The sequence below is a fragment of the Orcinus orca genome, chromosome 17 (genome assembly GCF_937001465.1).
Source record: "Orcinus orca chromosome 17, mOrcOrc1.1, whole genome shotgun sequence".
Classification (NCBI taxonomy): domain Eukaryota; kingdom Metazoa; phylum Chordata; class Mammalia; order Artiodactyla; family Delphinidae; genus Orcinus; species Orcinus orca.
In genome coordinates, this window is record NC_064575.1 from 62,397,093 (window position 1) to 62,414,738 (window position 17,646).

General features: G+C 31.4%; 1 protein-coding gene across 1 annotated transcript in view; it reads right to left on the reverse strand.

Annotated features, from left to right (window-relative positions):
- CSMD3 (CUB and Sushi multiple domains 3) overlaps positions 1-17,646 on the reverse strand; it is a 1,064,314-nt gene that overhangs the window by 120,900 nt on the left and 925,768 nt on the right. The window contains exons 39-41 of the mRNA XM_004265377.3: positions 8,160-8,278; positions 6,995-7,064; positions 1,943-2,059 (exon numbers count right to left, since the gene is read on the reverse strand). Coding sequence (XP_004265425.1) covers positions 1,943-2,059; positions 6,995-7,064; positions 8,160-8,278 — 306 coding nt within the window. The remainder of the gene's footprint in view (positions 1-1,942; positions 2,060-6,994; positions 7,065-8,159; positions 8,279-17,646) is intronic.

Here is a 17,646-nt window from a genome sequence, read left to right on the forward strand (position 1 = left end):
CTGAAAATATGCTTTAAAATATTAAACACGTTCCTGGACAATCAGACAATCTTCTTAAAACTTTGAATATACTATCTTAATATGTGAGGCTACAAGAAGTGCATATTTTTCTAAAATTTTCCTGAGCCCCTTTTCACAAATTATGTTGTCCATAATTGTTTCACAGGCAAGAGAAAATACTTCTTTAACTGTTGATGTGTATTCAATTTTCTTTTAAACATTTATAAATTATCTATTCAAATACATTAGAAGCAATATTTGATTTAGCCAAAACTCAAAGAAAACAGTGGGATTATTTAAATGTAACCAAATCAGAAATGGTCTCATGTTTTCATTTCTAAAATAGAGATGCATATTCTTTTTAATTTTTAATAAACTTGGTTTTTAAAATCAATGAAGTATTAGCAAGAGCTAAGTTGAAGGTGACATAATGACACTATTGCAAATACACGTAATAATTTATTTTAAAATAATTCACTTAGCTCCATAAATGACATGGGATGAGCCCTCTTAAGTGGCTAGTAAAAGACATAAGGATAACCATACTGTTTCAAATCTATTATTCATTTATTCTCTTTCAATCAAAGGGCATAGAATTTGACTACAACTTCAAATTAAGGGTATTCCCATGTTGTAGCCAGAATAATTCTCATTAGAAAGCCCCCCAGCATTCTTCTCTCAGTGGCCTACTGGTCTCCCAAAACCTCAGGCCAGTCATATAGTGTTCAAGTTTGTTGAATTTCTTTAGCTTTCTTATCTGCATTTTTCCATGTGTCAGTCTGTTTACCTACAATTTCTTTCCTGTTCCTCACAAGCTGACCCTCTTTTATGGGCTTACTCTTACTTATATTTAAAGCCACAGTTCACACATCACTTCCTCTGATAAACCTATTTTGCATTTCCTGGACTAGGCTGGATGCCTGTGTACAATCCTGTACTCTTTATTATACTTCACTGCAATAACATATTTGACTATTTGTCTCCTCATTGTGACTGTAACTTAACTGGGAAAAGGTACAAAGTCTGTTTTACTATGCATTTTATCCCTAGCACCTAGCACAATACCTGGAGTATAATGTGTACATGCTCAGTACAGAATTGTCAAAACTATGAGTTTCTGTGAATTTATGTAAAACATTTCAACATGAATTTTCATTCTGAGGCTATAGATGCTTTTGGGTAAATGAGGTACCCAAATTTAGTCCTCAATAAGTGAGATAGTACAGAATATCTTAATTGCTCTAAATCCACCAGGTTTGTACTTCAAGGAGTATCTACTCATCTTATTCTTCTGTGATTTAATGAATAAGTCTATCCTCAATCTAACACTTCTATTTATGCATTTACAGACTAATGGGATATAAAAAAGCTGCAAAAATACGTTAGTGACACAAGAGGGAAAATAATTTATTAAATGTAATACATATATAATGCAATATATCCAAACACTGGCAATTGTAATATTAGAATTAGAAAGGTATTACATCTACACAGGTGTTTAAATCTAACAGTAGAAAAATTGTACTAATACTTTTCAAATGTAAATCTTATTTATTTACAATGGCAGCTGGATTCAATAGATTACCAGAAAATAATTTATCTATGTACTGCTTGGTTTCAACAAGTAGAAAAGAGTTACAGAAACAATTATACATGAAAATCATGTTGAACTTAATCATTGCCACACACATCTAACTCAGGCTATATCTGTACATATTGATTGGAAAGTATCATAAACTGTATCTATTTATCATCTATGTATGAAATTTTAAAACACCCATATTCTTTCAATTATCCAAGTACTCCAAGTGAAATGTATATAATCCCAAAGTAAACTATAATTTGTGAATATTTCATAAGTTCTTATTAGACTTTGTTATTTCTTTGTAAGGATGCATTAATAATATAAAAATACTCTTTCACGTGTTTTTAATATACATACCAAAACCTATGGGCAGCTTGATTGTCCACGTGCAATCTAAACTGCTGGGGTAGTTTCCAGGAAACCCAGGGCTGAGGATCACACCACTGAAATCTGACATAGAACCACCACACTGTGCTGCAAGAGAATAGAGGTCCCACTTAAGCCAAAGTACTTTATTGTATTAAAAACAGACTGAAATTATTTCAAGTCTGAATCAAGTGTCTGAGTTAAAACTGGTATAAATTTGAATATTGTCAACTCTCATTCACCATGTACTAGTAATCAAATATAATCAATTGACAAGGCATTTTGTAAAATAGCATAAAAGGGTAACATATTTCTTTTCTCAGCAGTAAATACAAGCTAAATCAATTATTGTACAGAAAGGAGTAGCTCATGTGCAGTGAATACAATCAAACAAGGGCACATATCCTTTTCCATAGCAAGCAGTACATTTCTCATCCTGAAGTACTTCTAGAAATGTTGTGATTCATTCAAAAGATAATATAATTTATAGTAAAATCAAGCCAGCAACATACTATATTGATGAGGGATTCATTTTCACAATAAATGAATTCATTTTCCTCTTTTTGTGAGGAGGCTGAAGATTTTTAAGAAGAATATTGGTTTCTATCAGTAATATGCAAGGGATTCACAGACCATCAGATACTGTCTCACTTTATCCTAAAATAATCTGGACAAAAAATAGGGAAGTATAAAACAAGTAAAAAGATGAACCCATGTTTGAGAATTTAGGCATAAATGTATGCTTTTTGTAGAATCCGAATTATACTGATTTACAATTGATAAGCTAACCATAAATTATAAGAACAAATAATTACCCAAGTTTTAACTTTTACATGATTAGATAGAACTATTTAACATGTATTAATAGGTCAATTGCATTTTAGAAGCTAATTCTCTCCTCTAAGTATACATTTTTATCATTTTATCATAGAAGTACTAAAATACACATCTCAATTGAGGGTTGAAGAATCAAATTTCATGACTGCATATCAAGTTTGAAAGTTACCCATACACTTACCTACAATTTCATTCATTTATTTATTGTTATGAATAGCAACAGATAGATAATCAAACTTCAGGTTATATATCATAAAGGCAAATTCAGTAGAACAATTTATCAATGTTCTATGTGATATCAATAGCCAGTTTGACAGCTATGTTTAAATATGTGAACTGACTAAATTATGTATAAAGCAGATTTTACTAAGGGGATCTATATAACCTTGTAGTTAATGTGCATATAAACCTTTCTTTTGAAGTTGTAATTACCATTGAGATATAAAGCTACACCTTTATATTTTTCCATCCTTCTCAAATCTCAGTTCATCCATCTTTAAACCAGAACAATTTTCAACATATATAAACCACTAATGTTCACCAATTCATTTTCCTAAAATTTGATTGCCCACATATGTTCATTACACAATCTGATAATTAGGGAGTGGTAGAGAAAATATTTTGGCCAATGAAAAGTACTTTTAAGTTTCTGGCAAGAATGCAATTGTAGGTTTGTCTTGCTTTATTCTGAATTTTGAGTGAGAGAACATAAGGACTCTTTTGCTTTCTTGCCTTCACTATCTCAAGTGTTTGAGCTGCTCACTGCCCCTCTAATTCTGCTGTTTTCCATCTCTTTAGAAATGAGCTGAAAATCCTGGCCTCTGCATTGTCCACCTTTCTAGAGTGTAAATCCCAAAATAAGAGAAGAAAGAAGGAAAGAATAAAAAGTAAACAGATAATGAAAGAGAAAGAAAAATAACAAACCATAAAGGACGAGAAGAAAAATCCAAAAAGTGCATCTGCCTTCAGCTCTGTACTCATGTCTATTTTCTCAGAGACTCTGCAATTTCATGCACCCCTAGGCTTTGATAGAGAATGCTGTGTTTCAACAGAAGTTTCACAGCAGACTTTTTTGAGGCCCATTATACTGTTTTTCTTAAGGACACAACCATAGCATAGTCCTCCGAGATAAAATCATCTTTGATTCTTCCTTCAGATTTGTCTCTATTATGTAAAAATCTCAAGTGACTTTTCTTTCCTTCCATCAAAATATCTGGCAGACTGTTTATTTTCCAGTTCATAAGACTGTAACCTTGATACCTGATTACTAGAGTTTTAAGACATTCTCTGAATCAGTCTCCTGCCTTCAGTTTCTCCTTATGATATGGCCATTATGTCAATTTAGACACTTTGTCTATCAAATATAGTACAAGCTTACTGTCCAAAATTTATAAAATACCAAAAAAAAAAAAGAATACAAAAGAAATAAGAGTGCTCTGGAATTCCACTACCCATAGATAGCCTGTCTACCTTTATATTCTTTTATTTCTCTGCAGAAAAATACATATGCACGTATATGTGTTTATATGTTTACATATATAATGAAAATAGGATCATACTGTGAATCACTTTAAGCCTTGTTACATTTTACTATATATTATAAACTTTGAGTTATTAAATATTCCATTATAATGTTCACTTCCTTTTTCCCCATTATTGGACCCTTAAATTATTGCATATTTTCACTATAATAACTACCGCTATGAATGCCCTGTGTATTTCAGGTTCAGTGCTAAATACCTTTATGCATTCTCTCATTTAATTCTCACGATGGGCCTATGAGGTGGACATTACTATCCCATTCAACAGATGAGCAAACAGAATAATACATTTGTCATACACAGCTATTGTACCTTAGCTGAAAATCAAATGAAGATATATTGGACATCAAAATATAAGTATTTTATACAGTTTCATACAAATTTATCCTATATAATAAAATGTAAATTTTCCAGTTTAATTTTATTAAAATATCACTTCCATCTAGTACTTCCCTTGTTAACAATATACAATGGAATACAGGCAATCAAAACGTAGTATTTTACCTAAAAACTGAGCAATTTGTTAACAGTAATAATTGGTGCTAGTCATATAGCAAGATGGAAATTGTCATATCATAATTTAGTGATATTTAAATTGATACAACCTTCTGAAAGCAATTTGGAAATATTAAAGCTTTTAAGTAGTTATATGCAATGACAGGAAGGCACATGAAAAACACTTATAAAGAAATGTGTATAAGTGTGTAAATGTGTACCAAATGTGTATAAATGTATATCAAAAAGACAAAAAACTAAGCTAACAAAAGAGAGTAACTATACAAATTAGACTATGCTATGTGCCATAAAGCCATTTTAAAAATCAAATTTTTAAAAACATGTTATGGTATGGGAAATTCTTCTAAGTGAATGTCAAGAAGGAAAACATTATAAAAAATATACATACTGTAGAATCCCAAAACTTTAATTTGTTCATTAAACCATATTTATTGGATGCCTACTTAAGATAATAACTGTTCTTGGCACTGGGGATACAGTAATGAATAAAAGACCAAAACTCTGCTCTCATATCAGCAGAATATATATAGTAATTATTTTGTCCTATGTACTCTTTTATATTCTCAATTTTTATACTTAATTGGATATACACACACATACAGACCCCACATACATAACACACACACACATAAATGGCATTATCTGTATATACAAATTTTTATAATAGGCATTATATGTATATATACAATTTTATAACTGGCATTATATGCATAAATGATAATACCTGAAGAAATATATCATTCAAAAAATGTCATCTAATCTAAAGTCTGAATGCTTTTAATATCTTTTGCCAATTAAACACATCTTTACTCTTAAACATTATTTTCCAGTACTCTCCAACAAAAATTGCACCCATGGTACATAGGCATTATGGACTGAATTGTGTCTCCCCCCAATATTCATATGTTAAAGCCCTAACTCCCAAAGGCGACTGTATTTGGAAATGAGATACCTTCTTTAAAGGAGGTAATTAAGGTTAAATGAAGTCATAAGGGTGGAGCTCTAATCTAATGGTATTGGTGTCCTTATAAGAAGAGAAAGAGATAGGAGAGCTCCTTCACAGAGAAAAGACTATGTGAAGATGTAGGGAGAAGATAGTCTTCTACAAGCCAAGGAAAGAAGCTCTCGGAAGAAAACAACCCTGCCAGCTCCTTGATCTTGAACTTCTAGCTTCTAGAGCTGTGACAAAATAAATTCCCGTTGTTGAAGCCATCCAGTCTGTAGTGTTACAGCAGCCCAAGCAAACTAATATAATACAGGTTTGTTCACTGTACATTGGTAGGGTATACAAGTCACACCAATTCTTTTGTTTTTGCCCTTTTTCCTACTCAGAAAGGGTAGTCTTCTTCATTCATTTATCTTAATTACACCTATCATCCAAAACTCTTTGTAAATTTTATGGACTGAATATATTTCCCAATGACTTCAATCAATACCAATCTCATCTTTCTTAAATTCTATCACATAGTCAATGGTATTATTTGACACTAAATTATTCTTATTTCATTTCTTTTATTTCTACAACTCTAAATGGTAAACAAATGTTTTAATTATGGAGACCATACCTCAAACTTTTTTTTTCCTACTCTATAGAGCCCAGTATATTAATGGTTGCATACAGACACCAGAAATGAAAAAGAGAAAAAAATTAAGGTGGATAGAAATAATTGGAAGCTGCATTAAATTAGGACAAAAATTTGGGCCCATACTTTCAAAGCCCCAAGTGTTCTTTTGATACATCCTACATCTCAATTGCCTGTTACCAATGAAGACATCTCATGGGGTGTCATGCTCCCTTTGGTAGACTCCAGCTTCCTTATCTATTTTGGCTCAATAGTAAGCAATAGTATATTTTCCTGATCTATGAGTACTTCTACTACATCATATTGAGAAAACTCTCTGGGAATCAAAAAACTTAACAACTTTTCTCAATTTGTATTTTTAAGTCATCCATTGATATTAAAGTTTGGGGCAAAAAAAAAGTAAAAATTTAAAATTAAAAAAGAAAAAAAATGTGAAGCATTTATCTCAAAATATAATTTCCATAAAACCTGACAAAAGTAAACTATATGTTTGAACAACAACATATATAAGGTGTACCTTTAAAATTTGATACAGCTAATAAATGATTTATAGTTCTTTAACTTACCCAAACAAATTGGGATTGGGTAATTCCATCTTCTCACAGGCCCAGGCATGCATGTAATATGAGAATGACCCTATATAAACAAGACAATGCAGTTCAGCACACATTTTTAAAAGTGTAAATATAACATAGGATAGTGAATGATAATTATGAAAACAAACTTAATAATATATTACATTTTAATATTTTTCAACATTACTGGAAATATTAGTGTGACTTAAAACAAGAAAGGTAATTATATACACTTGTGATAAAATGTAAAAAATAACAAGCTTTTGGTAGAAAAATTAAGACTCTATATCACATTAAAACTGTGGTTTTAACATTGTTCTACCAAAACATTTTCTACTAAGGTACTGCAATAATTATATGAAGGAAATGGCCATATACATAGTGATTTATAATAAATTGCAATAATATTCAAGGTGAGATAGATTAAAAAATGATTATAAAATTCTTTCATAAAAAATTGAAAAGTCAACTGAGGTATATTAAATTTTAAAGTCCAGAAAAACTTGATTTCACTCCTGAGACTAATAATTTGGGTTACAAGTTTAAAGACTATAAATTATTAATTTTTACTTTTCTTTCCTCTAAGGAATTTATTTACTTAACATGTGAAATTCTGTCTCAATTTTTTTTTTAATTTCTTAATAGGTCTATGCTTTAGGGAGAGTTTTATGAGGTCATAAATTGAGACCTTCTAAAACACCTACAAAAGAGTATTAATATAAATACGTAAAGTCAGAATATACATTGCAAATCCACAGTTTTAGCAAAACTTATTTGTAGTTGATTTTTACTGATTCGGGGAATTTATTATCATGGAAGTTTCATTTAATGCTTTAAGTATCACTTTCATTTTTATTTCAAATTCTGAAAATCCAGGAGTTCAGTGGTCACATCCAATGTGAACAGAGAAAAAAGTGAACATTTATTTTGATTCAAAAATCATTTTTGGTTATTTGCAAACACAACAAATTTATTCATTCCAGCAATTTCTCTCATGAATATCTCACTGACAAATTGAATAACTTTTGATTTAATGTTAAATTATGCAGCCTGAGATCAATATTGTTTTATAACCTGTGTATTATCAATGATTAGTCTGTTAAAATATTCTGAAAGGGTAATGGAAGTCAAAGCTAAAAGTTTAAAATAGACTTACCTGAAGAGAATAGCCTTGATCACACTGAAAGGATACTACATCACCAACCATGTATCTGTCTCCAATTTTATTCCCACTGCTAGGAGTTTGTGGTTCAGGACAGGAATCCAAACCAATAGCTAAGAATATTTAGTGATAATAATATAAGTAACTTTCAAATGATGAATGCTTAAATCATGCATATTAAATTACCAAAACTGAATATTGGTGTCATTAAAACTAGATTTTACATTGAGACATTAAGAATGTTCTGTGAACAAGATTTAACGGTATATGGTTAGAGCAATGTGCTTTGGAACTCCACCACAGAACTATTTCAATTTTCATGGCACCAACCATTAATTAGCTGTGTGATAATACATGAATTCTTCTTTAACTCACAGCTTAAATGTCTTCTGTGAAATGAAACTAAAAATTCCTAAAAAGAAAATCCCTAAATAAAAATAATAATAACTTATTGTGATAATAAAATGAAATTATATCTGTAAAACATTCTTAGTAAAATGGCTAAAAAAATTATTTGCTATTTTGTCCATATCACCTGGTACCTTCTTCTGAGAGGGAGATTATGATATAATTCAAAACACTTCCATTATTTTTACATCAACAACTTATTTTTCAACATAAAAGAATAAAAGCATACAAAAGTAAAAGGTTTTTCTGAAATGATTCATTTAGTTTAGCATTTTTAATTGAAATATAGTTGATTTACAATGTTGTGTTAATTTCTGCTGTACAGAAAAGTGAATCAGTTATATATATATATATATATATACTTTTTTATATCCTTTTCCAGTATGGTTTATCACAGGATACTGAATATAGTTCTCTGTGCTATAGAGTGGGACCTTGTTGTTTATCCATTCTATATATAATAATTTGGATCTGCAAACCCCAAACTGCCACTCTGTCCCTCTTCTACCCTCCCTCCCCCTTGGTAACCACAAGTCTGTTCTCTATGTCTGTGAGTTTGTTTCTGTTTCATAGATAAGTTCATTTGTGTCATATTTTAGATTCCACATTTAAGTGGTATCATATGGTATTTGTCTTTCTCTTTCTGACTTACTTCACTTAGTATGATCATCTCTAAGTCCATCTACATTCCTGAAAATGGCATTATTTCCAAAATGATTCATTTAAAGGAATAAAAACTGTTTGATGTTTTTGCCAAAACATTTTTTCAAACATGTGAATGTATTATTATTAAAAACTTTTTATCTTCAATAAGAGCCAATGTTTATTATCTATTTCTTTGTAGTTCACATTTTGAACTAATCTAATACATATTTGAATGGAGGGAGGAAGCAGTCACCACTCCAAAATCATTATATATATGTGTGAATATATATATTCATTATAAATATTCACACTATATATTTATTTATTAAAAAACATTAAAAACTAAATTCTAAAGTATGACTATATCGTACATATTCCTTCTCTCTTTGACCATGTTATTTCCCTCTGATAGATGCTATCATACATAACACCACCCTCTCCCTCACCTTTGTTGTATTTGACATAAATTAATAATGAATAATTATGTAAATAGTTGTTCAGTGTTTATCCCCCTCTGAGAATATAAGTTCCAGAAGGGCAGCTTGAAGCACAGAGTCTTAAGCAAGCACTCAATAAACATTCGTTGTATAGATGAATGAACAGTATATAAAAGAAAGTGCATCCCTATTTTATTTCTTAATAAATACAAACGTCTATCTCTGCAAATGGAAGATAGTTTATCTAATAACATAATGGTCAGAGTAGCTAAAAATGATGTCACATTAAAGGATAGAAAATTAAATAAAAGCAGTGACATGATGGAGTTATGGTTAGATCAGAAAGTAAGGCAGTAAAGAGGAGGAGTAAATTGGCCATTTGGGAATGCATTTGAGGCAGTCCTAAAGGAGACAGGGTCATGTGGACTGTAATTCCAATGCCTGGTGCGGCAATTAGCTAGGTCCCTAAACATATGTCAAATCCCATATTTCTTGATTTTTGTAATCTTGAATTTATAGAACTAGGAAAGATAAGTTACCATTAAGTTGTGACCTACTGTTAAAATTTTAAGGGTTAAATGTCTCACTTCCCCTACTAGATTTTGAGATCCAAGAAAGAAACTGTCTTATATTTACTTTCATCTCATTCAGCACCCACTAATGGGTCTTACACATTAAATTCATCTGATTTCATAGAGTCTTTTTAAGAATTACTAATCAAAAAAAAGTTATGATGTAAGCATATATGTCTTGTCAGTATGATTTCACTTTCCTTTGGTAAGGACTCCTTAGTTTCCTGGGAGTCCTGAACAGTACATTTATTACCCTTCACCATTAAGGCCATTTATGTGGTCATTCTTGCTGAGAAGGCCAAATTTAGTACACGTTCATTTCTCTTTTCCTTCTTTCTATCAAGTACTCCATTCAGGGTCATACACACAGAAAACTATTAATAGCCATAAGTGGTGATTTCCTCCTCTGGGAGGATAAATAAAACTACGGCACAGGGCTTCCCCGGTGGTGCAGTGGTTGAGAGTCCGCCTGCCAACGCAGGGGGCACGAGTTCGTTCCCCAGTTCGGGAAGATCCCACATGCCGCGGAGCGGCTAGGCCCGTGAGCCATGGTCTCTGAGCCTGCGCGTCCGGAGCCTGTGCTCCGCAACGGGAGAGGCCACAACAGTGAGAGGCCCGCATACCACGTACCGCAAAAAACAAAAACAAAACAAAACAAAAAAACCTACGGCACAGTGATGCCATAGAATATTGAGAGATTTTTAAGTGAGATTTTTCCATATTATATACAGACACAGCAAAATATTTATGAAAGAGTTTTAACTTTAAAATGTGATATAAAAGTCTATAAACTATGCAATAACAATTTCGTAGGTTAAAAATTCTTATATGCAAATAATCACAGGGAAAAATAACCAAAAGGAAATATGTGAAATATTAGCAGTGGTTATGATTCTTGATATGAGATTATTGGTGATTTTTATGTGTTTTCTTGTATATTCCTGCATTTCTGAAATTTTTATAATGGAATGTAAATAATAAAATCACTTATCTATTAGATGAATTAGTATTAGCAGAGAACTTGGGGGTACAAGAATATACTGCTTTCTATTTTTCTAGAAGAGATTGAGTTGGACCTGCTAATCTGTTTAATATGATTGTCTCAGGGAAGAAACCAAGGTAATGAAGTAATAGATAAGAAAGAGAAGTCATGTTGATGACCTCTCTCATTTTTTTGCATTTAATTATTTTACATGCAAATAAAGCAGAGATATCTGAAAATGCTACAGTTCCTATTTTAAAGTCATTTGTTAATTTACAAAACAGTGATTAGTTTAAAAAATGTCTTCTTTAATAATTATTTTTCATTTCTTTATAAGTAACAATAGCAATAACTTATTCATAGGAATCAACAAAGAAAAGGTATTTGTAAAAGTGTTGCAAAGGATTCCCTCCTACTTAACCAAGCCAATCAGCATATTGAGTCATTTTCATCCTTATGAGTGTAAATTTTGTAAAATTATGTCCTTGGCAATCAAAGATGCTCTCTGAGTGAATTTTTTTAATGGGAATTGGATCAATTAACTAGGTGTTGTAGCCAAAAACAAACAGAAATGAATACAGGGACAAATCTATATCAAAAATTGCACAGAGTTAATTACACCTGCTGTCAAATTACTGTGGTTAGTTACCCTGGCTGAAAACATTAAAACCTCAGTTCTTCAATTTCCAACATTTATTTATAAACAGAAATTATTCTTTCCAATTCTGACCACAGGGCAACCTGGAGGAGAAAATGGTGTTAATCATATCATTTATATCTGATCATTCTGCATATATATATATATATAGTATTCCATAATGATTTTAATGAGTCTTTAATGAAATGAGAGAGGGAGACAGGGAGGATAAGAAAGCTAAATTATTGCTAAGACTCCCAGCAACATTGTTTTGTAAAAAGAAAAACCCCTTCATGAATTTGACATGACAACCCATGTATAAATTTATTGAAAATGAAGACCAAAAATACTGGATTTGCATTCATGTGAGAAAAGAACAGGAACTGAACCACGTCTTTGAACAAGAGGTTGTATTCAGTGATAGTGAAGATCTTGTTATTTTAAACATATCACATGTCTTCAATTTAAAATTTTTTCTCTAAATAATGAATACAAATAAACATTATTTCTATGTTTGCACCATATTTAAGTGTTTTTTAATATGCTAGAATTATCATTTGGCATTCCATATTTATCATTATAACAGTTTGAGAATAATGTAGAAGTTGGTGATAATCAAAGGGTGAATTCAATATGAGCTGGGCTACTAGTTTCTGGGCTTGTAGAAATCAGCAATAAGCATGCAGACTTTTTTCACCATAATGTACCTTGGATTAATTAATTAATCTACTAAAGAAAATTTGTCACATACTATTGTTACATGTAATTGAATGTCGATTAAATTCTTTTAGAAGGAACAATTCTGACTTCAGAATTGTTCCTTCAGAACATCAATAGTCACTGATGAGCAGCAGTGTAAGTTCAGGAACATGTGGTACAGGCTTCTCTCACATTTACCTTGATCCTTTTATTTACTTACTTTACTTTCGTTTACCTTACTTAACATTTAACTCAGCATTACTCTGAGAAACTAACTGAATATTCAGTAATAGATACTACTTATCAAATTTTAGCCTACAGAATAAGGATAAATGAAACGATAAAATAAATAGAATCTGGCACGTAGGTACCATTCATTCATTACATAAGTAATTATTGAGTACCTATTGTGTACTCTTATTGTGTTACATACATGCTGGAAATGCAAAGATCAATTAGCAACATAAGCAGTCACGCTCTGAAGAAATTCTTGGTGGAGCAAGAGAGGGGGTTGGTTTAAAAGATGATTTCAGTGTAGTTGAACAATCACAATATATGAAGGTTGTTTTCTGTTTAAATAATTATTTCACAGGAACTAACCTAGGTGAATACCAAAACATAATACATTTTACCAATTCATGATAATGAAGGGGAAGGTGAATATGCTGTCCTGGCATGTTAAATGAATAATGTTTTAAATTATTTTTCCTTGTTTTATGGAAAAAAGGAGGGAGTGTTTTTTGGTAAAACATACTGTAGTGTTTTGGGAAAGGCAGCAAGAAATGAAGCTGCAAAGGGAGGTAGGATGCAGGTTGTGTAAACAGTCTTATAATCTTAAACAGTGTAGAAAGTTGTAGTTTCCTTCTGTGAGTAATGGAGGGAAAATTCAGTTATTAAGAACACAACCTCTGTCCTCTGTGTGCATCCTGGTTTCACTAGTTTCTTGCTTTTTTTTTAATTTTTATTTTTATAAAGTCTGAGATGATTTCTATGTCTCAGTTCCCTCACCTATAAAATGGATGCAAAAATACCAACCAACTTCATAGGAATATGGTGATGCATAAAGAAAACAATACATGCATAACACTTAGATAGTCCCAGGAACATAGGAAGCTCTCAACAAATGTTAACTGGCATTAGTGAATGGTTTTAAGCATGGAAGTGAGGTTGTCCATTTGCATTCTACTAAGGACATTTCTTTTTTCTGTTCTCATGAAAGTATGTCTCTGTATGTTTAAGATCAATAGGTCTCACATAAATACTCTAGGAGTATAAAGAACACATGTAAAGATTTCTATAGAGGGCCCAAAACTGAAGTACCTTCAGTTTTATAATTAATTCACAATGAAAAGTTTCTATATACAGCTAAACATATTGGCTTTTCTATGAGAAAATCCAGGAGACCAAGAGCAGTGTTATTGCCTCAAGATATAACCAGAGAAACTTTAGGAATACAAAAGCACAATGCTTTCCGAATTCAGAAACTTAGGCTGAGACACCTCTAAGTCAACAGCACAAAGACATGAAAAGTTAGATGATCATGAAATAAATTTGGTTAAAAGAAAAGAGCAAACTATGCTAAAACTAGAATGGCCCTATATGATTAAGGAATGAAATGTGCTTATAAAGATCAATTACACTTATTTGTGTGTAATATATTCTAAGTTAATGGCAATTTAGATTAGAAATGACAAATATTAATAATTTAATTTGGGCAGGACATGTTTCTATAATTAATAGAAGATGATATGCATAAATTGGAACAAGAGATGATATGAGATGATATGCATAAATTGGAACAAGAAAACTAGTTTAGGTAAAAATATAAATCTTACAATCATTATTTTTCACAAATAATCAATTATCTAATTAGCCCAAAGGAGGAAAACATTTTTAGTGATTATAAAAATAAACTCATTAAGACCTAATGCATTATGTCTTAAGCATATTGCTCAAGGAAGGAGAGCAGTAAAATAACTATCGTGTTGAATTGATATCTTTTGTAATTTATAAGCTACAGTTAAATGGATACATTTCTGAGCATTTAATATTTTATGACTATTTTTATGATTTGAGTATTCAGACTAGCCCTCTAACTATTGCACAAGATGAAAAGATGTTTTCAGACCACCTGAGTTTTCACAAGATTGACAGAGAAATTATTAGTGGCAGGTATCATGAGTGCTCTCAGGTGTGGGAGGAGAAAAAAATCTATTCCTTAAGGTAACATTACCTTTGTCTTCCTCAGAGACTACATCCTGAGATCTTTGAGCACCCCTAAATTTGTAACACCATTACTGCATGCAGTTTCTCCTTTTAAAATATGTACATTTTATAAGTTCAAAACCCAAAACTGCTCATTGATTTATTGATGTTCATTACCCCTCTAGGATTCTCCAGTAGTGAGATTTATATGTGTGCCTCCACAAATATTAGGAAATGTGAGGGAAATTACATATGTATATTATAATCAAATAGTCATTTCAAGACTGTTAATGATGAGGCTGGACCCAGAATCCAAGTGGCAAAGCAACTAGAAACTACAAGTTCTCTTTGTGGAAGCCTATTAACAACTGATATAATTAATGGCCTTTCTTGCACTAGGGACATTTTCCCTAGCAACAAATACATTTGTGCAAGACATGCAATTATAACCAGAATCATATATGTCTAAAACACACTCACACAAATTGAAGAATAGATTCCCATCTCTCAGTGCTCTTGTGGATCAGGAAACAGAAAAAATGTGATAACTTCACACAAGAAAAATGTTGGAAAAAATATATTAACTCAGAGCAGCTACATCTATTCACATGACTACTAAACCAGTACACATTCCCAACACAAAGAATGATGTAGCTTCATGTCAACTTATGATAGCCCGTATCAGAAAATGTAAATCAGACTCTCTTAACAAGTGTTTCAGCTTATCTTGATTAAGCAGAGAAAACTGTATTCTCTAACCTCTGGAACGCTGGTATATTTGCCGTAGCTGTAGTTGTGTCTCCTAAGGTTGCTAGGCAAACATTTCTTCTTCCTACCTTCTTTCTCTTCAACATTCAATCCCTTTTGTTATTAACAGAAAGCAAGATTGACTTTTTTTCTTAATATTTTAATTAATATTGGCTACTTCATTATATATCAGGTAATTTGTTAGCATAAAATTAATAGAATTCATCAAAGTTTCAGAAACATGTAATTGGAGTAAATTTCCAAATTTATATTTATTACCTCACTTTGTGTGTCTGTAATTTAGAAAAAATGCTCTGATTTGTGGAACAACTACAACCTCTAAGAGAGCATAGTTTGAGCAGTATGACCATAAATGTTAAAAAATATATTCATGAAGGTGGTCAAAAGGTACAAACTTCCAGTTATTAGATAAATAAGTGTAATGTACTAGGGGTGCAATGTACGACATGATGGTTACAGTTAACACTGCTGTATGATATACAGAAAAGTTAAAAGAGAGTAGATCTTAAGAGTTCTCATCACAAGGAGAAATTTTTTTCCTTTCTTTTTTTGTATCTATATGAGATGACAGATAAACCTGTTGTAGTAATCTAAATCTGTTGTAGTAATCATTTCACAATATACATAAATCAAACCACCATTTCATACACCTTAAACTTAAACAATGATGTAAGTAAATTATTTCTCAATAAAACTGGAAAAGATTTTTTAAAAAGTATTTGGAGACTAAAAGGTAGAAATATTAATCTCTATTTTCTAGAATTTTATTACTCAATTTCAAATGTTCTTCTATCTATGGAAGCTAAAGATTCAAATAGATATAAAAATGGGATTCTAAATCATTTTTGTCCACTACATTATATGTCCTCTGAAGTATCTATCTGGGATATGTGAGTATTAAGACAACACTGAATTTATAGTTTAAAAGAAAAAAAATCAGTTTTTTATTGATTATCATAGTTTGATTAACTTCTAAAAGCCTAACTGGTAAATAAATAAGTTTGACAGGGCATTCAACCCATTTCCAATCTTTAGGAAAACAGCTTTCAAAGCCATCTTGGTATTTGTCTTATGTATATGTATAGCTGATTCACTTTGTTATAAAGCAGAAACTAACACACCATTGTAAAGCAATTACACTCCAATAAAGATGTAAAAAAAAAAAAGCCATCTTGGAAGACAGGTGTCTAATCCTAAATTCAGAAGTTCCCAGAAGGGATTACATAATCTTTCAATAACTGATACTAACATTTAACACTTTTTACTACCAGAAAAAAAGCTTTACCCAAACTGAACTTCTCTTCATGAATCGCTATGAATTATCTTCAAAATTCCTATAGAACATCCTTAGTCTACTGACTAGGCCTGTACTTAGTGTCCTAGTGTGGTAGAAAGGATTTTGGCTCCCATGATGTTACACCGGCAAGCATGCTATGTTACATGGCAAAATGAATTTGTGGATAAAATTAAGAAGGCTAATAAGCTGACCATAAAATATACAGGTTATTGGATGATTACTGGATGATTTTATATATATATGTAAAATGTGGTATCCTTTTACCATTTTTTCTTACATTGCAAGTAGCACCAAATGCACCTTCCATATGTTTCATTCTTGAGCGCTTATACCTATACTGGCATTATCATTAGTTAAACTGGGAAGTACTTTTGGTTCCTAGATCCCACTGCAAGGTGTGAGATCTAATATTATAGATAAATAAAAGTGTTATGTTGATTTTAATTTATTTAATTTAATATCTAAGATCTAAAAATCAAAGAAAAAGTCTAAAAAATTAAAAGGCCAGCTCTCCAAAGGAATAAAGCAAAACTGTGATCATATACAAAGTGATATCTAAAGTAAAAACCAAAACAAAACACCAGAAACCTAAGAACCATTCTCTACACCTCTCTCTCTCTCATCTCCAACATCTAACTGGCCATAAATCTTTCAATTTTACCTTACCATCTCCTGCATCTTTTAACATTTCATTTACACAACCACAATAACCATCTTCAGTTTCTCATTTGAACCACTGCTACTCCTTTCCTTGGGCATATTCTCTTCCTGCAATGCATTCCCCACTTTCCAAAATAAAAGGGCCTTTGAAAATTCAAAACTGACCACGCT